This window comes from Uloborus diversus, chromosome 8, assembly GCF_026930045.1.
Source record: "Uloborus diversus isolate 005 chromosome 8, Udiv.v.3.1, whole genome shotgun sequence".
Taxonomy (NCBI): domain Eukaryota; kingdom Metazoa; phylum Arthropoda; class Arachnida; order Araneae; family Uloboridae; genus Uloborus; species Uloborus diversus.
Genome location: NC_072738.1, coordinates 42,909,834 through 42,934,756, shown reverse-complemented (window position 1 = coordinate 42,934,756; position 24,923 = coordinate 42,909,834). Strand labels below are relative to the sequence as shown.

Genomic DNA, 24,923 nt, shown 5'->3' with positions numbered 1-24,923 from the left:
TTTCATCCCGAACGGTTTGATGCCGCCTCCCTCGCACTCCCCCAGCTTGGCCAACCAAAGGCATTTCTTTCTTGTATGGCCATCTGACGCCAGATTAGTTTTGGATGCCCGAGCTTCCTCTTGCCATGAGGGGTCCACGTGAGAGCAGTTCTTGTTGGGTCTATTGCCTGCATTCTGAGAACATGTCCCATCCATGACCATCTGTGCTTGTTTACCAGTGAGGTTATCGGCTTGCAATTCATACGTTTGTATAGGTCTGTACGTACAAATTGCAAGCCGTAAAAAATAGCAATAAAAAATGATAATATTTTGTTTTTGAGTTTGAAAACCTTGATTAAGAAACATTTTGTTCTTCAAGAGAAAAAAAAAAAGTTTTAATTCACCCTTTTCCCAGTAATGCGGTTTCAAATCTTCTTGAATGCAAGCATGCGCCCCGATTCCTGGACTCCGATTCGAATTGCTGAGACTTCAGAGGAAGTGATCCTGCCGCGCTTCAATCCTCCGACCAACCCTGCCGTCCAGATGGCCGTCCACTCGCCCTACTTCCTGCCCAGCCCCTACCTGGAAGGGACCACCTATCAGGGTGGAAGGGCGTACGAGCTGCGACTGAATATGGTGAGTGCAACTTATAGCCCCATTAGGGTAGTTCAAAAAAACTTCTTTTCAGCTAGAGTCCAGGATACTCCCCCCCCCCTTTTTTTTAGACTTACTAATAGTATTATGCTGTAAAAGTTTTAGCTTCTTACTCAAATTTTAAGAGAGGGCTCAATGACCCCTTGATTTAACATTAGCCGTATCCTTATATATTATTTCTGTAGCCTGTTTTTGGTTTCTACGCCAGATTTTTCTCAATTCTTGATCGATTTCTTTGATTTACGCCTTATTTTAAAGCTTATGGTGCTGGCTACTGACGAAAAATAGACCCACGGTCTAAAAATTGTTTTTCTCAGCCGAAAAACCTGTTTTAAAGAACCAGAATGAGGTTTTCGGTTAAACTTATAACTTTAATTTGCGCTATGACCGACAGAGCTGAATAGCTTGATCGGCAGAGCGTTCTCTTCGTAACCAGGAGAATCCGTGTTCGGGCCCACGTCCGGACAATCTGCAACAAAAAATTAAGAGAAATATCGCGCATTACATGAACACTTAATTAAGTGAATAACAGCTATGAAGGAATAGAATGAATGAGATGGGAAGGCTCCTTGCTGTTACGAAAACTTGATTCAACATGAAGCTAAATTGATTCTCAATGGTAAGGTTTTTTTTTTGTTCTTTTAAAAAGCTTTGGCTCTGGTAAGAAAATTAAAGCATAATGTTAGCGAAAATATAAGTAACAGGTTTAAGATTTCAGACTACAATAGAATTGTCTTTTGTTCTGAAAAAATAATAAATTGTATAGTGAAATATATATTCTTCTAATGAGTTTTTGACTCTTTGTACAATTAAAAAAAGTTTTCGAAAACGCCCCTTTGCTGTTTCAAAACCTTGATGCTGCCTGTAGTTCTTATGCATTTTTTAAAAGCCAAGTTCTAATGCAGTTTTCCATTTTTTACGTCGCTTTTGGCAAAAAAAAAAAAAAAAAAAAAAAGCCTGTGTGTGTGTTCATATTTTAATAAAGCTTAAAAGCACTGGACTTAGTTGTTCGGTTAAATTGATAAGATTTTTTCGGTAGAGCGTTCGGCTATAAACTATCTGAACTTCGGGCAAGTTTGGGCTGTCCGATATATATAATATCAAATTTATATTAGTATTACGCATTACATGTACTCATAACATACAAACGTAATAAAATAAATGCAGTGGGAATGCTACTTGGTGTTTCGACTCCTTTATGCAGGCTACAGTTATCATTCGGATAAGTTGACTGTTAATCGAAGAGTGTTCTTCCTTTTTTTTAAGCTTTGACTACATCCAGACCATTCAGCATAATGTAAGCATAAAAAAGTATTAGATTTACCTAAAGGAAATCTTTTTTGTGCAGAAAAACATTTTCATTGTATGCTGAAATGTAGATGTTTCTAATAGCAGTGTTCGACCTTTTGTACAAATGAAAAAATACTACGCCAAATTAAAACTACGAGTTTCACCCAGTAAACCTTTAATTTTTTATTCGCGCGAATACGATATAAAGCATTAAAATTATTATAAACTTCATTAGCAAGAAATCATTTTCTACTCCTCTGCTTTCTGCTGAAAAAAAAAATACATTTTGTCTACGTTCGAAAAATTACACTTAAAAAACGGACTCAGTTCAACTGGTTTTGGTTTTGAATTTTAAGTGTTCGATTAAAAGAGAAACATGTGCGGGCATTTAAGCCGTAACTCATAAAGCAACCTTCCATGTGAAATAGTTCAATATTCAAAGATAAAAACACTTATTTTCAATCTAATTTATTACTTCTCTAGAATGTTTGTTTCGATCGCTACGTGAGATCTTCGTCATTCTTTAATCAAATTCCATGCTTTTTGAATAATTTTAAATCGTATCATGCTGGTTAATGACAAAACATAGAGGCATGATCTTATTATTATTATTATTTTTTTGGCAAAAAGCTTTTTTGCTGGTTTTTACTACGCATTCCTTCAATGAATAGCTTTCGAAATAGAAGGCGCAATTGCTAGGTTTGTTGGGGGTGTCGGGCTGTTAATCAGAATGGCGCCAATTCGAATCCGTGCCAATAAATATCTCTTTAATGTTTTTTTTTTTCCCGTCAGATGCTCACATGGGCAGGACTGTATTTGCCACAACCTGTTTTTTTACATGTACAATTATTGCTTTTTCACGAGTCACTACTCAGCCACACTTTTAATGATATTTATATTTGAATTGAAAATATGTACGACCAAAAGGTGAGCGATGATCAAATTATCACAACGTTGTATTTAACGAGGTTTTGTTACTGATGTCTTTAAATTACATGCCTTCTCTTCTGCGCTTACTTTTTTTTCGGTTCTTCTTCATAATGTTCTTCCTTTGAAATTCTTAAAGAGCGAAATACCTTATGAAACGATTCGAAGCACAGTGCGGAGTTCCGCACGGGTCGACTAGTCGTAAAAAATGTCACAAATTTAGAAACATTTAATTTCTCCAGCTTTTTTTTTGAAAATAATTATTTTATTGCAATGTACGTATATGCATATTACTAGTGCATATTATAATATGTCGCATTGTTTTTTCAGTTCAATGCATTTTTTTTCATCTTCCTTCCCATATTATTGAAGTATGGGGGAGAGGTTGAGCACCCTCTTTCAGTTGAAATAGGAAGCTAAAATTCTTCCAGTATATTGCTATCCACAAGTCTAAAAATATTGAGGGGTGTCCTGTTCTCTAGGAGAAACTTATTTTTTTTGCATGTATTTTTGAACCACCCTAAGCCCCATTGGCCAAGGTTACTGCAGACCCGTCATTTCGATGTTTTCCGGGGAAAAGGGGGTCAAAGGGTGTGCACTCAATGCAAAGGTTACTGAAAAACAACCAAAACCATGAGCACTTATATGTGAATACATCAATTTCCCAAAGCCCGGGAGGGGGAGGGGGTAAAATGCCCCCCCCCTGATCCTCCTAAATGAAGTGTTATGAAGCATTTTTAATGGTTTTCTAACCATAGACCGTTGAGAACTATAGTTGAGGCCAACGTAACCTGGCAACATTGTGAAGGCTGCACAGTTCCTAATCACAGCATCACGACTCTGCCAGGTTAGGTTTGCCCCAACTATAGACACCGCAAGTGAGCGGAGTCTATTGCATACACACATACAGGCAAAATTCAGATCCTTGTCATTTGAGCAGTTGAGAGCAAAAGTGGTGTAAGTCGATCAAATGAGATTTTGAGTTATTGAATGGTTTAGTAGCCACTTTTGCACAAAACACAACTACTACTCCGTTTTACGATTACTGTCTGTCGTCGAAAGGTTGAACCTGTACTTACATCGCTGTCTTATGAAAGAGAAGGAGCTTAAAACTAACATTCAGTTTAAAAATGGCCAAACTAACGTGCACAATGAAGAAAGGCTGATGAGAGGAGAGGTTTTACCTCATTCACGCAATGCTCCCGATCTTGAAACTAGAGGTTTTCACTTGTTTAAAAGAATGAAAAACTGGCTAGCAACACAGCGCTTTGACAACGTCGACGAGGAGCTTCGGGGCGCGTCACACCCGACGTGCTGAGATCGCAGGCAGCAAAACTCTATGATGAAGGAATTTCTACGCTTGTCCACCGCTATGATAAGTGCATCTATTTATATGGTGTCTATGAGGAAAGTAGTAATTTAGTCGCTCTTTCAGGTGAATACAATAATTTTTTTTCTTATGCAGAGTTTGTTTTCTTTTTATGTCGAAACGTTTCTTACTTTCTGTGCTGCCCTCGTATTTTGCACTGTACCGGCATTCAATGCTCTTAGTGCAAGGTCAGTTTTGTTAATGTGATGTATTTGTCTAGAATCATGTTCTAATATGGTGCCCGCTTTTAAATGTGTCAGGTGAAGAACAGTTTCAGCTGTCGGGACGTGGCGTTCTATTGTCTATGTAATGAGAATCGGCGCGTCTAGATGAATTAACCTTCCCACTCTCCACACTTTTCCCTTCAGGTTGTCATCGTTACGGCCCATTGAACGTTTTCCCTTGTTGCTTCTGCAACTCATAACATTTGCAGAAGTAACGTGAGGGAAAAGATCATGGTGCCGTAACCATGACAATCAGAAGTGAAAAGTGGGAAGGTTATTTCGCCTTAACACGCCGATTCTCATTACATAGACATAAACTATAACAGAGGTTCAAAAACTAGTTCGATTCGTTGCACCTTTTGAAGAATTAACAGTTCCTCATGGCACCCTAGCCTATCTCTGTTACATTATATACATTGATACCATTCCATTTCACGGCACTCTTCCCTTCTGCCTGTGGCACCTAAGAGTGGCGCGGCAACCACTTTCAGAACCCCTGGACTATAAGATAAGTTCAAATATGCTCCGATCGCAAAAATCATTATCAGCTCTAAAGTTTAGTTCCTAGTACATTTTTATGAACAAATTTTAGATAAATCCCATTATCTACTCGATCCTTAGAATAAGTATCGGGTTAAGTGCCTTTAAAAGGGATTTGAAGAATCGTATCACTCGCGAAGGAACAGTGTGTTTCATTATTATGTAATTCAAAGTGCATTTAAAGATTTAAGTTGTATTATGCATCTCAAGGTGCCTGAAGATTTACCACTTCTTTATCAATGAAATATTTTTATTGTATAAGTTGTGTTCACGTAAAATGAGCTCTTTCCAGCTCGAATGTCACCAAAATGGCAGCCCATTTAAGCGGATGTTCATAAATGTTGTCACATTGCAGCAAATTTGACCTTCTCCCTCTCCTCTTTGTCACAAATTGTCACACTTCACATTTCCTCTTTCCCCCCTTTGTCCCATGTCACACGGTTTATTTACAATCATATTATTCTAATAAAAGTGTGATGACACACTTCTTGTTGCTCCCCTCCTTCCCCTAGTTACAAACTTACAATTTCAAGAACCCTACTTACCCTCAAACCGTGACATCATTTGCGGATGACCCCTAAGTGTAAAAATGGCAGGGACGGATACAAGGGAGGGGCGATCGCACCTCCCTTGAAGGAATCTCCACCGGTAATTTTTCGAAAATGAAGATTTAAAAAAAAAAAAACGCAAATTTAGACTAGTTTTATTGTGAATGGGAAAAGGGAGGTTTTGGTTTATGACCCTATCTGGGAACTTTTTCGGAATTAAAGTCCAAAACCTTTGTGATCAATATTTGTAAATCAGTATATATAGTAAAAATTAAGTAATAAAAATCAATCGACCCTCCCTTGAAAAATTTCTGGATCCGTCCTTGCAAAATGGCCGCCGCCGGTTCACCTTTAGATCATTTTAATAATCTGATTGTAGTTAAAATTAGTGATGTGCCGGATCGTTAAAAAAGTAGATCCACGGATACGGATCTCAATTTTTTTTTTAGCCAATTCAACTATCCAAGTGTAAAATTTGCTACGAAAGGTATTCCCGTCAGAATAATAGCAGTTTCTTCAAAAAATGTCAATTGCGGCAAAAATATAATCAAGACCATGATTTACTCTTTAAAGAAATCTCCGTTAAAATTGAGGGAGCGTTGGAAGGAATGAGTCAGCGCTGCATTAATGCTGAGATGGAATGGGAAAAATTATTTCTAGCTCACTCGGTAGATGTAGTATACAGTAGATGTAGTATACAGGAGCAAGAGTGTAAAGCTGCTACTGGACAGACTAGAAATTGTTTTTCACATTTTATTTCAGCATAAATGCAGCGCTGACCCATTCCACCGAACTTCTCCGACCGACGAAATACAGAGCCGGGAACACCTTTACAAACAGTAAATAGAGAATTTAGTCTCACTTTTTTTAAAGGATGCCGAGAAAAACGAAAATGAAGAATAACAGAAACCCCAAGTCAATAACAAAAACTAATATTAAATTAAAAATTAAAAAAACAAAACATGTCCCAGAGAGACAACCTCATTTTAAGATGAATTTCGCGGGTCAGAACACACATTTGTTAACAAATATGAACTGACAGCAGGTAAAAATTTTAAATCATTGAGCTTTTTCTCCTTCTCTTCCGACTATGAAATCGCTACTAATCACGCGTATAAAGGCTTAGAATTGCATTTAAAATTTACTTAACAAGATTATAGCTCCTACTGTATATAATTTGGAAGTTTTAAATAAATATTAAACGCAGAAAACTTCGTTCTTTCAATTAGAGCTAACATTTTTAACGTACGGGTAAATTTTTACTACCATAATTGTGGAAAACGTTAAATCGGATTTTAATTAATATATCCGGTAATTAAAGTTCTACAAAAACGAGGCCAAGCTAAGAACACTTTCGATCAAGTCACCTTTTGAACGAAAAATGGACTATCAAAATCGGTTCATCTGTTTAGGAGCTACGATGTCACAAAAAGACACACCGATGCAGACTTTTTTAAAACATATTTCCCCTTCCTTTTTGCAAGGGAGGGGAGCTGGTACAAATTGGTTTCTGAAATGTTACCTTATAATTTAAATAGTCAATAAAACCTAATTTAAACGGAATTTAAGAGTTTTTTATTCAAATATTTAAAAATTTTTAGAATAGAAATGATCCGTTTAAGATCCGCCAAAAAAGTAACGGATACGGATACAGATCTTTATTTTCTCTCGGATATCCGCGGATACGGATACGGATATCCGGAGCATCACTAGTTAAAATAGTCAGATGCGCTTTCATCAGTTAAGGAGAGTTGGTACCCAAAACCAAAAAAAAAAAAAAGTTTTTAGTTTTTATTTATTCAAAACAAGATATTCTAATCAAGAGTTTTCAAAGGACCTTGAATCCCTGTTTCTATGTAAATTTAAAGGAGCTAAATTTAAATATTATAAAAATCAGATGTGCGATCAGCCGATCAACAAAATTTCAAACGCGATTTTCTTAGACTTCCATTTTTAAAACTCATGCAACTTTTTCTAGGAAACTACTCTTGACATATTGCTCTGTTATTTTCACCACATTTGATTTATATGTTTATAATTACACAGAAGTAAAATTTCTACATTAGAACTCATATTTTTTTCCTAAACAGCTGTTTTCATGGTCAAAAACTCACCGTAAGAAAATTCCAAATCGTCACAAATTATTCCCGGAGCTACGTTCCAGGATTTGACAAGCTTCCATTTCTTGTGAAAATCTAGTATCTTCGTCAAAAAGTTTCCTGAATTGCTACAAGTTCTATGAACGCAGACTTCTCACTATTGTGGGAAACATTTTTATCTACCTGCGTGAAAATATATTCAGCTTAGTTCTTAAATGTTTTGGGTTCAACTTAGTTACGGTTCTTTAGATTGATTGAGTCTCTGACAAGGGCAAAATGCAGTCTCGTTATTCAGCTTTGCAAGAATTGCAGGTAAATAAGCTGTTTGATAATCACTTGCAATTCTAAATTATATGCGGCTATATTTGCTTTAGGAGCTCTCTGGGTAAATCAGAAAGATGCAAAGCTATTACTCTATAAACATATCCTAATTTTCTCTGAAATCTCCTGATGCATTCCTGAAACAAGGCCGACTTTTATTTGAAAGGTTTCTGAATTCTTCAGAAATATTCCAGGTTGATTTCTGGAAGGTTACTGACTTTTAGTGGGAAACTTTCCTGTCTTATGCCAGCTATGCTACTGGCATCATTAAATTACGCATATTAGCTGCCTATTATTTTCCAGAAACGTTTCGGGATTTTTAGTGGTGAAGTTTTTTTTTCCCTTTAAAAGCTTAATATTGGTAAAATTTAAGAAATTATGAATCAACTAAAATTGCCTTAAAATTTCTTTTCAGTAAACTCTTTGATATATCTGTTGAAAATAGAGCGAAAATTGAGAGTTTCTATCGTTAAAACTTTTTGAGAAACAGGTGCATTAAGTTTAGCATTATGCGTATAAGGGTATTGAATTTCCTTAAAAGTTGAATGCAAACTAAACCATTATGTCATTACACTGAAAGAGTAAATGGGAAGTAATTTACCAAAAGGGAACATATATCCACTTTAAAAAAAAATTCATTTTATGACATTTTCTAAATCTTTCAGATGACCTTCATCAAATCAATTACTCTCAAGAAATCCAAACATGGAAAATCCTATTTTATTTAAGGGTAAAGTGTGGTTTTTTGATCAAAAGGTAACAAATCCGTCCTCTGCACGTTTTATTTTGAGGAGGGGACATATCTTGAAAGAATTTGTAGTACGAAGACTTTCAGATTCAAAGGAATACATGTCCAAAATCCTCAAATTTTAATCCACTACTTTTAGGTTCATGTACTTCGATAAGAGAATATGAGCAAAGGTGTAATTGGAATTTTCAACATACAGGTTTTCGTTCAAAAGGGCACATATCCAGGGCCGGATTAGCCATAGAGCAGAAGTAGCAAATTCTACGGGCCCCACGCTTCTGGGGGCCCCGCGCCATGAGAAAAATTCCAGAAAAAAAAACTTCTTTCCTCACTTTAATCTGTTTAAATGTATCTCTATCACTCTCTTTTTATTTAGATCTAGCTTTTCTAAATACTCAGGTAAATTAAAAATCTTATTTTTTTTTTTTTTGGATTGCTTTCCGGAAATTTCTCTCAATTGAAGTCTTAAAAACGCAATTTTAGTTAATCTTTCTTAGTGGAAGGAGAAAAAGCTCCGTTGGGTCAGAAAAGTTTTAAAACTGACCAAAAATTACAATTTTAAGCAATGTTTGGAGAACGGAGAATTGGGTTTTCTCTAGATTTTTTTTCCTTCAAAATGAAGTCAGTTTTAAGGTAACTTAAGAAATTTAAGGGAGTAAGGGTCCTAAAACTTTCAGCTATTCAAACCTAAAAAAAAAGAAAATTTAGGTTGTTTTATAACAATAGAGGATAGGGGAAGGGGTTCTTTCCTGAAATTGTGTTCAAAACTGAAGTCAATTTCAGGTTGTCTTTGGGAGGAAAGGGTTTGAGCGATCGTCCCGTGGTATAGCTGAAAACAAAATTTCAAGCTATGTGGGAAAATTTGAGAAAGGGAACTCCCCCAGAAACAAATCTGACGCGGTTTTAGATTATCACTGGAGACGTTATCAGGGATGTGAGGATACGGGTTTGCTTCGTAAAATGTTAGAAACTGAATTATTTCAAGACGCAGGCTATCTTTAGCTTTAGGTAAAGAGTGGTGGTTTGGAGCCTTTCTCCCCGAATGTTGAGAAGTTAGGCAAGTAGGTGGATATTCTCCTTTGGAATTTTTCTGAAATTTTGAAATCGAGATGGTTCAAGGGCTTTCTCCGGAATTTTTCGGAATTTGGGGTCGAAAAATTTAAGCAATTTTTGTTGATAGCTAGAGAAGGAAATGCTGAAACTCTTAATGCACAAATCCTAAAACCACATTTCAAAGCTCTTTTTGGCAATGTTAGACAAGAGAGGGGAAAGGGTTACCACGCAGAAATTGTTTGAAAATGGCTTTCTTCTTAAAGCTTTAGAAATTGGAGTCCTGAAAAGGCAATTGTTAGTCATCCTTTAAATCCTCTTTGGTTACTTTAACTTCATGTCAATTTGTCACCCTCAAAATCCCCCCTCCCATCCCCACGACACGAGCCCGTAGACAAGCCCCCACTGTAAACAACAATGAGCAAAATTAAGAGATCATGATAGAAGAGAAGAAAAAGATTCTGAGACTTACACTTATGTTGAGCGAAATAAATAAATTGTTAAGAGAATATTATTTTTTAATGAATTAAAATAATTATGAGTAGAAGAAAGACTTTAAATATCGTTTTTAATTTTTTTCTCCGAGTGGGGGGGAACAAAAAAGCTGCCACCCCATGCCCCGAACCTAACCCATTTCTTTTGCATCACCAAAGGTAGCCCGGTAGCCGAAAAATTCGAACTTGACATTCAGAAAAATTCAGGAAGAAAATTGTTTAACACAATCGAAAACCCGCTAAAACTGCTTTCTGGAACTTCAGTTTCGAAAAATTTTCATGGGTCTAATCCCGAGCTCTCGATCCCGTCCTATAACGTCGTGTAATAAAAAGGCCTACAAATGCGTATTTTGGACTATAACTTCGAAAAATTTCAATGGGAGTGTACCTCTCCCCCCCCTCCAACATTGTTAAGAATGGTCTAAAATTTACTTTTAAGACTTAAGCTTCGAAAATTTTCCGGGTTGCCTCGGAGAGTGCCTGAACCCCATCCCATACCAAAACGTAACCCCCGATGGCCTACTATTTATCACGTTTTCACAGCTTCACTCTCGAGAAATTTCCCGGGGATGGCTTTCGCAAACTCCGCCCCAAAATCACCAAAGAACGTAAAACAAATACCATTTCAGAATGTACAATTTCGAGATTTTTTGCTTAAAATTGTGTTTTTTGATTAATAAGAGATAATACATTCAAAAATTTTCTAATGGGACCTCCTTGAACATCGCTCTTTCCTTTTTCTACAACATCATTAAGGATAATCTACTGTTTTATTTAAGGCTTCAACTTTAAAAAACTGCCTGGAGAGAGTCGCTGTGAACACAAATTTTTTCCTTTGATCTTACCTAAGATAGGATACAATTGCGTTCTTTGACTTCAGTTTCTAAAAATGATGACTTTCGTATCTTCTCTTTCTAATATCACCAGGGGTCATTAGAAGTGAGTTTTTAGTACTGAAATATCGAAAATTTTCCGGGGGGTAAGCCCCCGGACCCCCCTCCCTTTATATCGTCCAAACATTGCGTTTTTGGAATTAAAAGTTGAAAACGTGTAGTAACGGGAAGGCGAGGAGCAAACATAAGAGGGTCCTAACCGTCGTAAAGCTCTAAAATTATATCCACATTTATGTATTCATGCGTGTTATAAGTGCACTTCCCATCTTCATGAAGAAGAGCTCTATTGTTTACTATATCATGCAAAAACGAGGGCCCCTTGGAAACATTTGCTACGGGCCCCGTGCTGGCTTAATCCGGCCCTGCACATATCCAAAATTAAGATGGCAATATCTCCTTGTTTTTTTTACACAAACATTTCTTACTCTGGGCCATGATTTGCTGTGCTTTTGTGCTCAATTCTGTAGTCAGAGAAGTTGATAAAACTGTTTTGCTCTTAAAGTAATTCGTTTTTCTTATCTCCTGAACATTTTTGGAAAATGGATATGTTCCCTTTTGATAAATTAGTTTTCAAATGTTTCTTATTCAATTCAATTCAGGAAGAAAGTCACCTCCTACCAACGCCCTATCAAACGAACTGCACGGACTACATGTTGATATGGAAGCAGCGAGGAGGAGAAGCTCCGATAGACCAGATGGTGAGACGATATTTCTAGCATTCAGTTATTCAGTTCATTTTTATCAATCAATCATTCAACCAGATTTTACCAAAACGCAACAAATTTATGTATTGTACAGTTAAAATCTCTTTGAGCAGCCACCTGTCTTAAACGGCCACCCTAGGGTGGTTTAAAAAAACTTTTTTTCCGATAGAGTCCAGGACACCCCCCTTTTTTTAGACTTACTAATAGTATTATGGTGTAAAATTTTAGCTTCTTACCCAAATTTTAAGAGAGTGCTCAACGACCCCGTGATTTAACATTAGCCGTATCATAGAAAATGCCACAAATTTAGAAACATTTAATTTCCCCAGTTTTTTTTTTTTTTTTTTGGAAATAATTATTTTATTGCAATGCACGTATATGCATATTACTAGTGCATATTATAATAAGTAGCATTGTTTTTTCAGTTCAATGTATTTTTTTCATCCCCTTCCCCATACTATTGAAATATGGGAGAATGGTTGAGCACCCTCTTTCAGTTGAAATAGGAAGCTGAAATTCTTCCAGTATACTGCTATCTACAAGTCTAAAAATATTGAGGGGTGTCCCGTTATCTAGGAAAAACTTTTTTTTACATGTATTTTTGAACCACCCTAGGCCACCTCTCTCTCCATTTTTTAGCCCACAGACTTAACTTTAAAAACACCCCTTGCAACGGCCCCCCAACCCTTCTGAACGGCTGGCGAGTGGATGCGTCCATTCTAATTTCTCAGGAAAATGTATTCACTTTCTGTTTCTAATTCACATCCATTCAGTTCAAGGAGGCTTATAGCAAATAAGAATTTCAGTTCAAGATCTTATTGACTGTAAACGAATTCCAATAGTTTTGGAGTAAAAATGACACTCGCATAGGGGTTCTCAAACTGGGTTCCGCAGCACCCTGGGGTGCCGTAGGAAGAGGCGAGGGGTGCTGTGAAGTGTCGATGATATAAATATATATTTTTGTGGTGGGTGTGCAAAATAAGGTCATGTGAACCAATAAGGTCATTCCCTCATTGTTTAATGTAGCCTAGTAAAAATTTGCTAGATCGGGACTTTATCGTGATCAGAAACATTAACTGATGATGGTAAAGTGCAACAAGCAGTTTCTAATCACCTGGCAACAGTGTAGCAAAATATTTGACATCATAGAAGCGTGATGTCAAAACTACCTGACCTCATTTTACGGTAAGTTTTGTTTTACGTGAATCACTGTAGGTTACCAGTATGAAAAGTTATTGTTCTTGAAGCGTTGATGTATTCAAAAAGAAAAAAATGTCGTTTTATGCCGTCATTTTTTCTTGCGATTTGTTAAAATTGTCGGTCAATAAGACCATGTTCGTTTTATTTTCATGCTAGTGTCCTTATAATAAGACACCGGAGTATCAGGTAGAGGTACTTATCCTGCGTATGCTGCACATATGTGCAGGAGTGACAAAAAAAAACAGAAAATAACAATTATCAGTTGCCCTGAATGTGACGATTGACCTTTCTCCTCTCCGTGGAAGTAAATAGAAAAGTGATGGTAATGAGGTTATCAAATGTGGTTTAATTCCTCCTTTTTTTGAGCAATCACATTGCTTATTGTTCTCATTTGACTGTTTTGATGTCCTATGATTTTATTTTTCCCCGCCTCCCTCTGCAGCACCACCGTCGACCGGCCTCACGATGCTGCTCCTGTGGCCAAAACCGTCTCCAGGTTGCATCCATATCCAACATACACACGCATACATACGCACACAGACACACACACATATACACACACACAATCATGCCTGCACACAGACAAAAACACACACGCACACACACATACACACACTCAGGCCTGCACACAGACACAAACACCCACTCATACATACACACACTCATGCCTGCATACAGACACAAACACACACGGATACATACACATACCTATACACACACACATACCCACGCACTCATGCCTCGACACAAACACACACGCCTACATACACACACATACACACACACACACACACACACACACTCGTGATTGCGAAAAACATAATTTGAATTCAAAAAGCCATAATTTAAATTAATTTATCTTTTATAAATGAGAACATCAATCAATCTTTTTTTGTTTTTGTTAAGGGGTCAAAGGTATCTTAACCTTCAAAATTTTCAATTTTCAGGAAAAAATATATGTTATGCATAATTTAATTCTGAACAATTTGATACCTTATTTATTACCATACGCAAAAAAAATTTCAAGTTATCGTGAAAATGCGTAAACTTTCCCCATAGAGATTTATGTTTACAGCAGTTGTTTAAGCCTCTTTTTCTCAAGTGCCGGTTTCTCGTTTTGCGCGCATGATATCTTCGAAAGTTTCTTATGTATTTCCGTAAAACTTTTCATGCGTGTTTGTCTGGCTTACTTTTAAGATCTGAACCTAAATTTTAACTAAAAATAAAAGTTCATATTAAAAAAAAATATTTTCCATCAAAATTTTGACATAAACTTATAAAATTTCAAAAAAGAATTAAATCATTTAAAAAAAAAAAACAAATTTAGTTCAGATCATAAAAATAAACCGGAAAAGCATGCACAAAAAGTTTTACGGAAATATATAAGAAACTTTTTGAGATATCATGCGCGCAAAATGAGAAACCCGAGAAAACGCAACCTGAGAAAAAGAGGCTTAAACAGCTGCTGTTAACATAAATCTCTAAGGGGAAAGTGTACGCATTTTCACGATAACTTGAAAAGTTTTTTGCGTATGGTAATAAATAAGGTATCAAATTGTTCAGAATTAAATTATGCATAACATATATTTTTTCAAGAAAATTGAAAATTTTGAAGGTTAAGAGACCTTAGACCCCTTAAAGATTTTTTTCACTTACCTTAAGTAATTGAGATGAACTAGGGTGCCGTGACAAAGTTCTAAATATTCAAAGGGTGCCGCGAGTAAAAAAAGTTTGAGAACCCCTGTGCTATTGTATTAGTTGGTCAGTGTATATGTGTAATTTGGGTTGCAAAAAACACTGACGAAGGTCATTTTTATGAATCTCGAACAACGTATTGAAATTCTGGGCAATAGGAGCATGGAAAATCGAAGATAGAATAAATAGAATACGAGTTCGATTTTTTTCCAGCGCGGAACAGCACTGGAGTGCTTTGATAATTGCAGTGCCGACTGATATAAACATCTTCTGGGTAACGAGTCGGCGAAAAAGCGCGTTTTAAAATCAAATCTAATATTAATTTGCTGTTGGTTCAAATTAACTTATCAGTTCGCTGTGTGTATTATTAACGTTTTTTGAGAGGAAAAAAAAAACATTTTTATGCCTTTCAGGCCAGCATTCGGTCTTTGACGATCTACTAGTACGTTTTGTAATCCTCATCAAACTTGACTTCCAACTTAATTAATTTTGGGATGATCAGATAAAGTCATCGGAAATCTAGATACAATGACAAATAAATTGGTTAGAGGTATACATTTTGATTTGGAAAACGAATTTGAAAGCAATCATTGGCGAAGAGTGAAAACAAAAGTAACAAATTGCACCCTTTCCTCGAAAAATGTAAACAAAAATTAAATAATATACTAATTCCACTTCAGAAAGGTTTTAAACTTAATTTTACGTGTTAGACTTGTCTATATTATGTATTATAGCAATTATATTATTGCAACTCTAACGAAAACCTTGTACAGCGGACTCTGAATGGTAGGAAATTTGCGGAACGGTGGGGTAGCCGCTCAGAGAAATTTCATTGTAATAATATGTAGGGCCATTCCATCTTCACATGCGGGACAAAAATACGCTTAAATTTCATTAACATTTCGTCATATCTCTTAATACTTTAATGATACAGGGGTAAGCGATTTCTTAAATCTTTACATTTGATACAAAGATACTTCTGACACAATTATATTTTTATTAAACAATTTTGTTATTTAAAATAAAATTTATTTACATGCGTCACGTGCGGGACATCTAAAGTCAACCTCTGGTAACTTGCTTATGAATAAGCTAATATTTTTGCTCTATTAATACATCAATGACAAAACAAATTGTAGATTTTGTAAGCTATGGTTCCAGCGTAAAGGAAGCATGTCTCATTCGTTTACAAATAAATACTTAAATCATTGAAAAAAAAATATGTATATGCCCCTTCCATTGAAAATGGTCATTTTGTCCCGCACGTGACGGTTCCTATACTTCATAAAAAAGAAATAATTTTTGAAGAAAGTTTTTTCTTAAGAAGTCACACATGCGTTTGTGATTTGCAACAAAATTTTGCTCATCATCCTCTTAAATTATTATTTTTTATGAAATATATGAAGCGTCAAGTGCGAGACAAAATTACCGTCTTCCGTGGAATGGCCTTCGAAGTAAAAACGCGTTCATTGTGTACAGCTCTTTTTCATTGCGAAACTAGAAATCGTCAAACAAACTAATGCGAGAAAGACCTGGAATTTTTAAACAAGCATGAAAGAATTTTTCAGAAAGAGCAGAAAAATTATGTAGGACCAAGCAGACGATTTATCTCATTCAATGGGACGGTAGCATCTCGGGAAGCGCAGGAAGAGAAATGGAGACATCATTTACTCAGTCTATTGTTGAAAGTTTTAAAGGAAGCGTTAAGAACTGAATTATACGGGAGCTTTGATCAAAATCGATACCACTAAATACTAGGGCATGCAATTTTGTTAAAACTTTTATCAGTCATGAAAAGTCTTGCCAAGAAAAAAAGTTGAAGAAATAACGCGCTGATTAGTTTCAAGAAGAAACCATTTGAATTTCAAATTTTTAACAATTTTTTCTCTCAAAACCGTTGGAAAGGAATCAAAAAAAAAAAAAAAAAAAATCCAAGAGGATTACTGCCTTCACAATGTTGCAAAAAACTTTACGAATTGCCCAGAGTCTAACCAATTAATTTCAATTCCTTCTGATATTGTGATAAATGTAATTTTACAAGTAATGAAAATTAATCTCTTTTTTTTTTTTTTTGTTATTTTCTAGGGAATTATTCAAGAATGTAGAGTAAATTCGAGCTACAAAAATGCAGGCTGCATACCTGTAACGATTGATTATCCTCATACTTATAATGTTTGCAAAACGGATGTGGAAGACCACAACAGTAAGCGTTATCATTTACTATCTATACCAATGGACGAAAAAAATGTATAAAAGAAACTAGTATGATTATGCTATTAAAACTGTTCAGTTTAAGTGAAACCATTTTAGTGCATTGTTCGAAAATGTACAAACGGTGAACAATGATAGTGTTACGAGTTCGATACACTTCAATAAATTCTTTAAATGGTGACACATTTTTTAAGAAACACACAGAAGATTTATTTAGAAATAAATACAATAAATATCGCTAACAATTGCCAAAATATTCATAGCAATTAGGCATAGATCATTTAACATTGTAAAAGTCAACGGTAAAGCACGTATTTACATTCAAATACGCAAAAACACAGCGCAAACTTTTATATGCAGCTTTTAGGGATATAAGTTTCAAAAAAAAAAAAAAAAAAAGAAAGGAAAAAGGTCGAGCGTAGCCATCCGTCGAACCTATATGGATTGACCCAAAATACAACGCGCATACTGAAACGTCCCATTTTCTAAAATGGTAGAATGGAACTCCGAATGCTTCAACGAAAGGTCACTAGGGTTTAAATGTTTTCAATTCATTAAATCATGCATAATAATCCTCATATATCCGAGTAACGCGCATCTTTCAACAATGAAACTCGTGCCACGGCATGATCATCTGATAATGTGTTTTGGTAATGTTTAATATGCAGGGAAAGGCTTCATTGTGACAAGGCTGAACTCGATCCGGTAACTTAACTGTTTTACTGGTAAGACTGTGTCTTTTCAGGGGAATGAAGAAACGAAAAAGTGGTCAACTATGAACGCTACTATTGGAGTTTAGGGTTAACTCCACTGGAGTTAGGGTTAAAATTTCGACTATCAAAATATCACCAAACAGGCAATTGCTTCGTTAAAATGTAGAAGCAATTTTCACCCGTCATACCTTGACGGGAGAGTTTCTGGTTATAAATGTTTTATTGTTGGTGACGTCAGCGTTACACAGTCAGTGAATATATATGAGGATACTCTGGAGAAACGGGGATATCCATTAAGTTATATTTATAAGGTGGAGACTATTTACATTTTTAGTTCAAAATGTCGCTAAATGTCGCCAAACTTGGTGAAATTTGGCAATTATTCGCCAAATTTGGCGCCAAAAATAATTTACTAATAATGATGCTTACTTTTGGTGATCTCGCTTAAATATCCCTTTCTATGTTCCTTAACTACCTTAAATACCTTATGCTTATGGAATTCATAAGCATAACGTTAAATGGTGCACAGCAGGCTAAGTCAACATACAGGTAAGGTTTCAAAAACTAAAATAATTTTGGGTGAAAATTAATGGAATAAACGTCAAATTTAGACAGATTACAACAAATTAAGCATATATAAACATAAAAATAATTACAATTAAAAGATTTTTCTCTCCTTTTTTGTGACTTCTTATTTAAATTTCAGCTACAATGAAACATATTTTATACAGATAGTCTTTGACAAAGTTATCTATTATCGTTATTGCTGTATAACCAGCACTGAAGTGACAAAAAAAAAAAAAGATAACGTGTAAATTATTTTTTCAGATGTTTCTGATGATGGCTGTACATTGTTAGCCGATATCTACAATCAGCCGTGCGAGTAAGTTGAATGTATTTTTTAAATTTTTCTTTCCCAAAACTTTGTTTCAGAACCCAGAATCTAAGCCGCTCGTGATAGCTTGAGAAAGTTCTCAGAAGCCATTCTTGTATCTTTTGAGTTTTCCTTGTACCTGTATCAGTCCAAAAATTTAACTTTTCTTGCAGAAGTAAACGATTTGATACAAAAACAACGTGACCATACACAAATTGGCAAAATGAATCTGAAGGGTTGAACAACGTTGTTTTCCCAACATTCAATTTCCAACTAATATTTGTTACTTTAGTAACTACTATCAATGTATAGATGCACTAGGATCTGTTTTGGAATGATAAGGGGCCATTCATTAATTACGTAAGGGTCCCGAGGGGGAGGGGGTTACAAAAATCTCTGTAGACCTTTGCTTTGGGGGGGGAGAGGGGTCAAACCCATTCTTGCGTAATATTTTTCGAGTCGATATTTTATATTAGAAATCGCACGATCAAGTGGTGTGTTAGATATCATCATTTCAATTGCTTCTGGAAGTTAAAAAACGTATTAGGATGAGCTGTTTTTTATTTGTTTTACAAAGAATGAATAATGTAAAATGTGATTAAAAAACCGCGCTATTCATGGAATGTTATATATTTAATTAGTATCGCATCATATAATATATTTGAAAAATAAAAATCTTTGCTTTACGTCAAACTGAGAGTTCTAGTGTAACTGATCCTTTTCTAACAACATTTTATTACACTCCTGTTTGTGAAAATTGCAACACCATGAAAGAAGCATTATAGTTGAATGAAATTTAATACATAGTTGCGTGGTTTTGGTACAAATAAACGATTACATTTTCAAACCAAACAAACAATAAAAAAGATAGAAATTGGTATTTTGTGTGGCCACCACGCGCCGCAATAAGAGCTGCTACACGACTCGGCATGGAGTGAAACAAAGTTTGAATATCTGCGTGAGGAAGAGTATTCCATATTGTTTGTATGCGCAACCAAAGTTCGTCTGTCGAAGCAAAAGGACGAGGATCACGAGCGAGACGCCGCCCAACGAAATCCCACACATGTTCAATCGGTGACATATCCGGGGAATATTCAGGCCAAGGAAGAAGCTATACCTGCTGCGAATCAAGGTGGGATTTGACAGTCCTGGCGACATGTGGACGGGCATTTTCCTGCTGGAATACGCCCCTGGCAATCCTTGCAGGAAAGGAATAGCTTGGGGCTGTAAAACTTCGTTTATGTATGGGGTACTGTTCAAATTGCCCGCAATTCGTAGCAATTGTGATCGTCCATGATATGCTATGGCACCCCAGATAATAACTCCGGGTGTTCGTTCACTGTGGCGTTCGATAATGCAGTCCGGAATGTGCCGTTCACCGGCATAGCGCCTGACACGAATTCGGCCATCATAGTGCCACAAATTGAAGCGGGATTCGTCGGAAAAAACGACCTGCTGCCATTCAGCACGCCAACCAGAAGAAGCTGTGCGGTCCCTCAGCGCCATGCGCACCTGGTGTCTGTAATCGCAAACTGACGTCACATTTCGGGGTTCACTGCCGGATTTTCAAGCTGTCCGACTCTCGTCCGTCCACCGCTTCCAAACACGCATGATTGTGCTGCTGTTACGCTGCACATGAGCGACTACTGCACGATAAGACAATCCAGCTTCACGAAGGCCAACGGTTCTGCCCGTTCATACTCCGAAATTTGCTCAAATTTCGCTTTCTTTCTTCGAAGAAGCATAGTAAAGATTCAGTTAACATTTACTCTAGCATATAACCACCGATAATCATACACGCCTCGCTACAGCCGTCTATTTATATTCGGTTCGATCCGGCGTTCAGAGGGTGCTGCTCAGCAAACGCATGCGCTACCGGTCTGCAATTCTAATCATTTGCATATCATGCCCTACTTTACATTTCCTGCAATTTTCAGCTCACTCGCGTAAGTCCTTAGTGGTGTTGTAATTTTCAAACAGGGGTGTATTTTGGAAAACGAAATGGATTCTTACGTAAGAATGGAGGGGAGGGGGGTCGAAAATTGCCGAAATCATCCTTACGTAATTAATGAATAGCCCCCAAGGCTTTCCGTTTATAGCAGCGATTCTCAACCGGTGGTCCAGTCCGACGCAATCTGCATAATTCTGTGATTTAACACTGGAACTACGTGAGCGGCTATTTTGACCCCAAGCAAGCTTTTTTTGCTAACTGCTTCCCTGTTTTCACAAAAAGCTTAATCCTTCCTCGTCTTTTCCTAAATCATCGTGCTGTGACATAATATAAAATTATCAGGAGAATTGTATTTTATTTAAAACCCAAACTAAATGGTTGTAACTAAAATGTGGTCCGATGTCATTTCGGCCCTTTTGAGGAAAAAAGAAATGCTACCACATTTATTGACGCTGAAACATAGCAGGAACTCAAAAATGCCTCTTAGAACATATCATTTCACGAACTTGAAGCATTCATAATGTTTTCGTACATTAAAAAAGGGCATTAGCCGCTTGTTTTTGAAATGCAACTGAAACAGCGCTGATTATTTTGAGGTATTTTAAACTTTTTAAAACTACTTCATCATACAGCCTTAAAAATCTAGGTATCCTTTAAATAAACTGCCTTTATTACAAATATCTTTATTTTAGACGAATCTTAACTATGCAGATTTCTTCTCAAGGGGTCAAATTGACCCCCGTTGTATTTCTAGGTATACAAAGACCCAGTAGTGTAACTATGGGGTCTATCGCCCCTGGCGAACTTAAGAAATTGCCCCCCTCCCCCCCAAGATCGCTTACATGGAAAGTCACCGGAGGTCAGTATGACCTCCAAAAAAAAAAAAAATTATTACTTTTTGGAACATTTTGATTATCTGATTCGACAAATAGGAGGCAGCATTGTAATTTTTTTTCTTATTTTCTTTTTTAGGATTGTTTTCAATGATGCCCAATGTTCCTTCTCAGTAAATGTTATGCATGTGTTTGTGTATATATTATATACCCCCTTTAGCTCTTTTTCTTGCGAGTTTTTTGTTTAATTTTTTTAAAGCATTTTTCAAATTCTATATTATCAGGAAAAAAAAACTCTTAAAAAGTTTTTTTTAATCAGTCGAAATGCCGCCCCCCTGGCTGCTGCGCTACTGGCGAGAGCCACTCCTGTCAACCCCTAGTTACGCTACTGCAAAGACCACCGTAAATCCAGTGTTAACTGTTGTTAAGGGGTTGTCTTCACATTAAAATGAGCGTCAACTTTAAAATTTGCAAGAGAACTTCCACTTTTTATCACATAATCTGCCCCTTAACTTTGCATACCAAATTTTGTTTCATTTGAGAAAAACAATGTCGTAATATTGAAAAGATGTCTATAATACTTTTGCATATATAATCCATAAATTGCTTTGGGTACTGCAAAGATTTATTCATTTACATATAGCTATGAACCAACCCAAAAATAAATACGTCGTTAATACGGCATTTTCATGAAGTAATCATTTTCTATAACTGAGTCAAATTGTGAAACACTATTTATATGTTTGCGGAATACATTCTACTTTTATGCATCGTATTTCCTTCATATTTTTTTTCTAGCTCTGTCAGTTACTCCACAATTAAAGAAGATCGCATGATAACAATTGTGAAATTCGTGGTATGTCATGCTTTTCATTATAATGAGCAACGTTTATTTATTTTACCAGGGAACCACACGACTTCAGTAATCATGAAAAAAGTTCAAAATGGTCGCATCGAAAGAGCATATTTAGAAATTTTTTTGACCCATGAACTGCGTGCCCTCGTCCCCTCGTTTTCGAGATATGGAGTCTTAAAGTCTGCCGAAATCTCAAGAAAAGTCGCCAAATTTAAAGACTTGGCAAGAAATTTAAAACATCTCGCTTTTTTATCGTCAGCATCATGCAAGGCACCTGATTTCCATTTTAAGTCATCTGCAAGGAGTGTGAAAGATGTGTTGCACTAATCCCTTACTTATGTGTGTTAAACTAAAGAATCACCATCAAGCCTATAAAGTAAAAAGTAGTAAGCTTTATCCAGAGGACCGACAACTTTACAATGAAATTAAACAAAAATTGCATCATTTCATTGGTGACAATAATAGATTTCGGAATTTTTCTGTATTTTAAGTGTATTAAACTTAATTTATTTAACCGTTAATTCTTAATGAAATATGTTGTAAATATTTCTTAATAATCTGGGAGAATTAATATGAATAAGTACAAAAATCAGACTACGTTGAACTCATATACAGATAATAAAACGAATGGTCTTTGATGTTAAAATAAAATGGTCATGGATTATGGTATCAGTTTTTTTTTTTTTTTTTTTTTTTTTTTTTTTTTTTTAAGTTATAATTAGTACATAAAGTTTTATTGTCTGACCACTGTGAGGAAAAATGTAATTTTTGGTTTAATGTGGATGTTAAAGCGCAGTATCAGCAGAAATGAATTTTTGAGATAGTTGAAGAAACTCTTTTTGGATTCCAAAAATGGAAACGTTTGAATATGATGTCCTTTTCGTGCTTAATTTTCAGCGTAAACCAAATAAGCCGTTTTGTACACTAAAGCTAAAGCAGAGGTGCTCACCCCCCGCCCCAAGGGCAAGGGCGCATACCCCCAAATGTCACGAAGATGCTCCAAAAGCAAGAGCCCCCTCAAAACACCCCCCCTAAAAATTTCAATGGCGCAGTCTGCGCCACGATCCCCCCCCCCCCAGGTGGGCACCCCTAGCTAAAGTACAGAATATGGCAAAAAAAAAATTGCTGATACTACGGTTTACTTTCCCACGACAGAATAATACAAAATGCTTATCATGACGAAAAGCAACAGAAATCACATCCACATACACATAGCTAGATTTGGAAATAATTTGTCTGGGAACTCACCTTGGGATTTAGGGGACTCGACAGAAAAAAAAGGCGGTTTGAAATCAATTTACATTATATTGGCATTATTTTTACAAAAAAAAAAAATATTTCCGGCGACAGCGTTCCCCCGCGTACATCCCCCCCTTCCCTATCATACTACTTTACATATACATATAAATAGTACATATAAATACATTTTTGTTAAAAACCACGAGAGTCAACCTTAGCCCCTTAACCCCTCCCCCCCCCGCCTAGAGCGGGCTTCTTTGATCATTAATAATGAGATAAAACTTAAGAAGTTTAATCTTGATTTAAAGCTGTTCCCGTGGAAAAACTTTCCGATTCATTAGCCTCATAGTGGTTCTTAACTTTGAGGCACCCAAGTAAAGCAGGGGTGCCTATTTCCTCCAAGAGCGATAGTGCTCCCTTCCCACACTAATATCTTGAAGACCCCACAAAACAACCCCCCCCCCCCCAGATGAGAGAAAAGTACCCCTGAAAACAACCTTCTGAAAACTTTAATGGCGAGTCTGTGCCACGACTCCCTCTCCCCCTGGTACTCACCCATGAATTAAGAATCAACTTTAAACATCTTTCACGCGTTGTGGTGAAGACCAAAAATGGCAATGAAATGTCTTGTTAGATGCAGCTTTTGAATTCACGCCATTTTTGAACAAAATTCGCTAAATTTGGCGTCTTAACTTAAAATTTTGACAAACTTTAAGACCTCATATTTTAATAACGGGATCGCGGGGGCACGTAATTTTTGTTCCATAAACATGTTTTACGAAACTCTTTCAAATGCTACCAATTTTGATTTTTTTTTTTTTTGAATTTCCTTGATCGTGTGGTTTTCAGATAAGCATTAAGTGGGTACGGAAAGTGCGCCAAATAAGACCAGCATAATATTCAAAGCCGAATATCTCGTTCCTTTAAGATTCAACCGGTTCCAAATTTTTGTATTCATCAAAGGACTTATAATAAAAAAGAAAAGAATCATTCCATGTGAAAATTTAATTATAAAGTATGGTTGTCAGTAGTTTTACTAAAAAAATAAAATGGCGAATTGGCTTTATTAGGAACACTGGGCTCTAAAAAAGGCAACTCTGAAAAGGCCAAAAAGCATTCTAAACTAAAAAAAAAGTATTAACAAAAATTCTATATTTACTTTAACGGAAAGGAGAAAGATCAATCGACACATTCGGGGCAATGATAAACCACTATTTTCTGGGGGTTTTTTGAGCAATCACGATTGCTTATTGTTCTCATTTGACTGTTTTGATGTCCTATCTTTTTATTTTCCCACCGCCACCCTCCGCCCCCTGTCACCGTCGACCGGCTCCTCACGATGCTGCTCCTATAGCGAAAGCCGTCTCCAGGTTGCATCCATGTCCTACACACACGCGCATACATACGCAGCTACACACACACACGCACGCACATACACAACTACACACACACACGCACGCACATACACAACTACACACACACACGCACGCACATACACACACATATACACA

At 36.3% G+C, this 24,923-nt stretch overlaps 2 protein-coding genes across 2 annotated transcripts in view; both read left to right on the top strand.

Annotated features, from left to right (window-relative positions):
• Positions 1 to 426: 426 nt before the first annotated feature.
• On the top strand, positions 427 to 18,546 carry LOC129228332 (uncharacterized). Its single transcript, XM_054863011.1, has 4 exons — positions 427 to 615; positions 11,736 to 11,834; positions 16,821 to 16,938; positions 18,488 to 18,546. The coding sequence occupies exons 1-4, from the start codon at positions 427 to 429 to the stop codon at positions 18,544 to 18,546; spliced, it is 465 nt and encodes a 154-aa protein (XP_054718986.1).
• Positions 18,547 to 22,149: 3,603 nt separating this feature from the next.
• The window catches only part of LOC129228331 (uncharacterized), a 38,408-nt gene continuing 35,634 nt past the window's right edge, over positions 22,150 to 24,923 (top strand). Inside the window, exon 1 of the mRNA XM_054863008.1 lies at positions 22,150 to 22,173. Coding sequence (XP_054718983.1) covers positions 22,150 to 22,173 — 24 coding nt within the window. The remainder of the gene's footprint in view (positions 22,174 to 24,923) is intronic.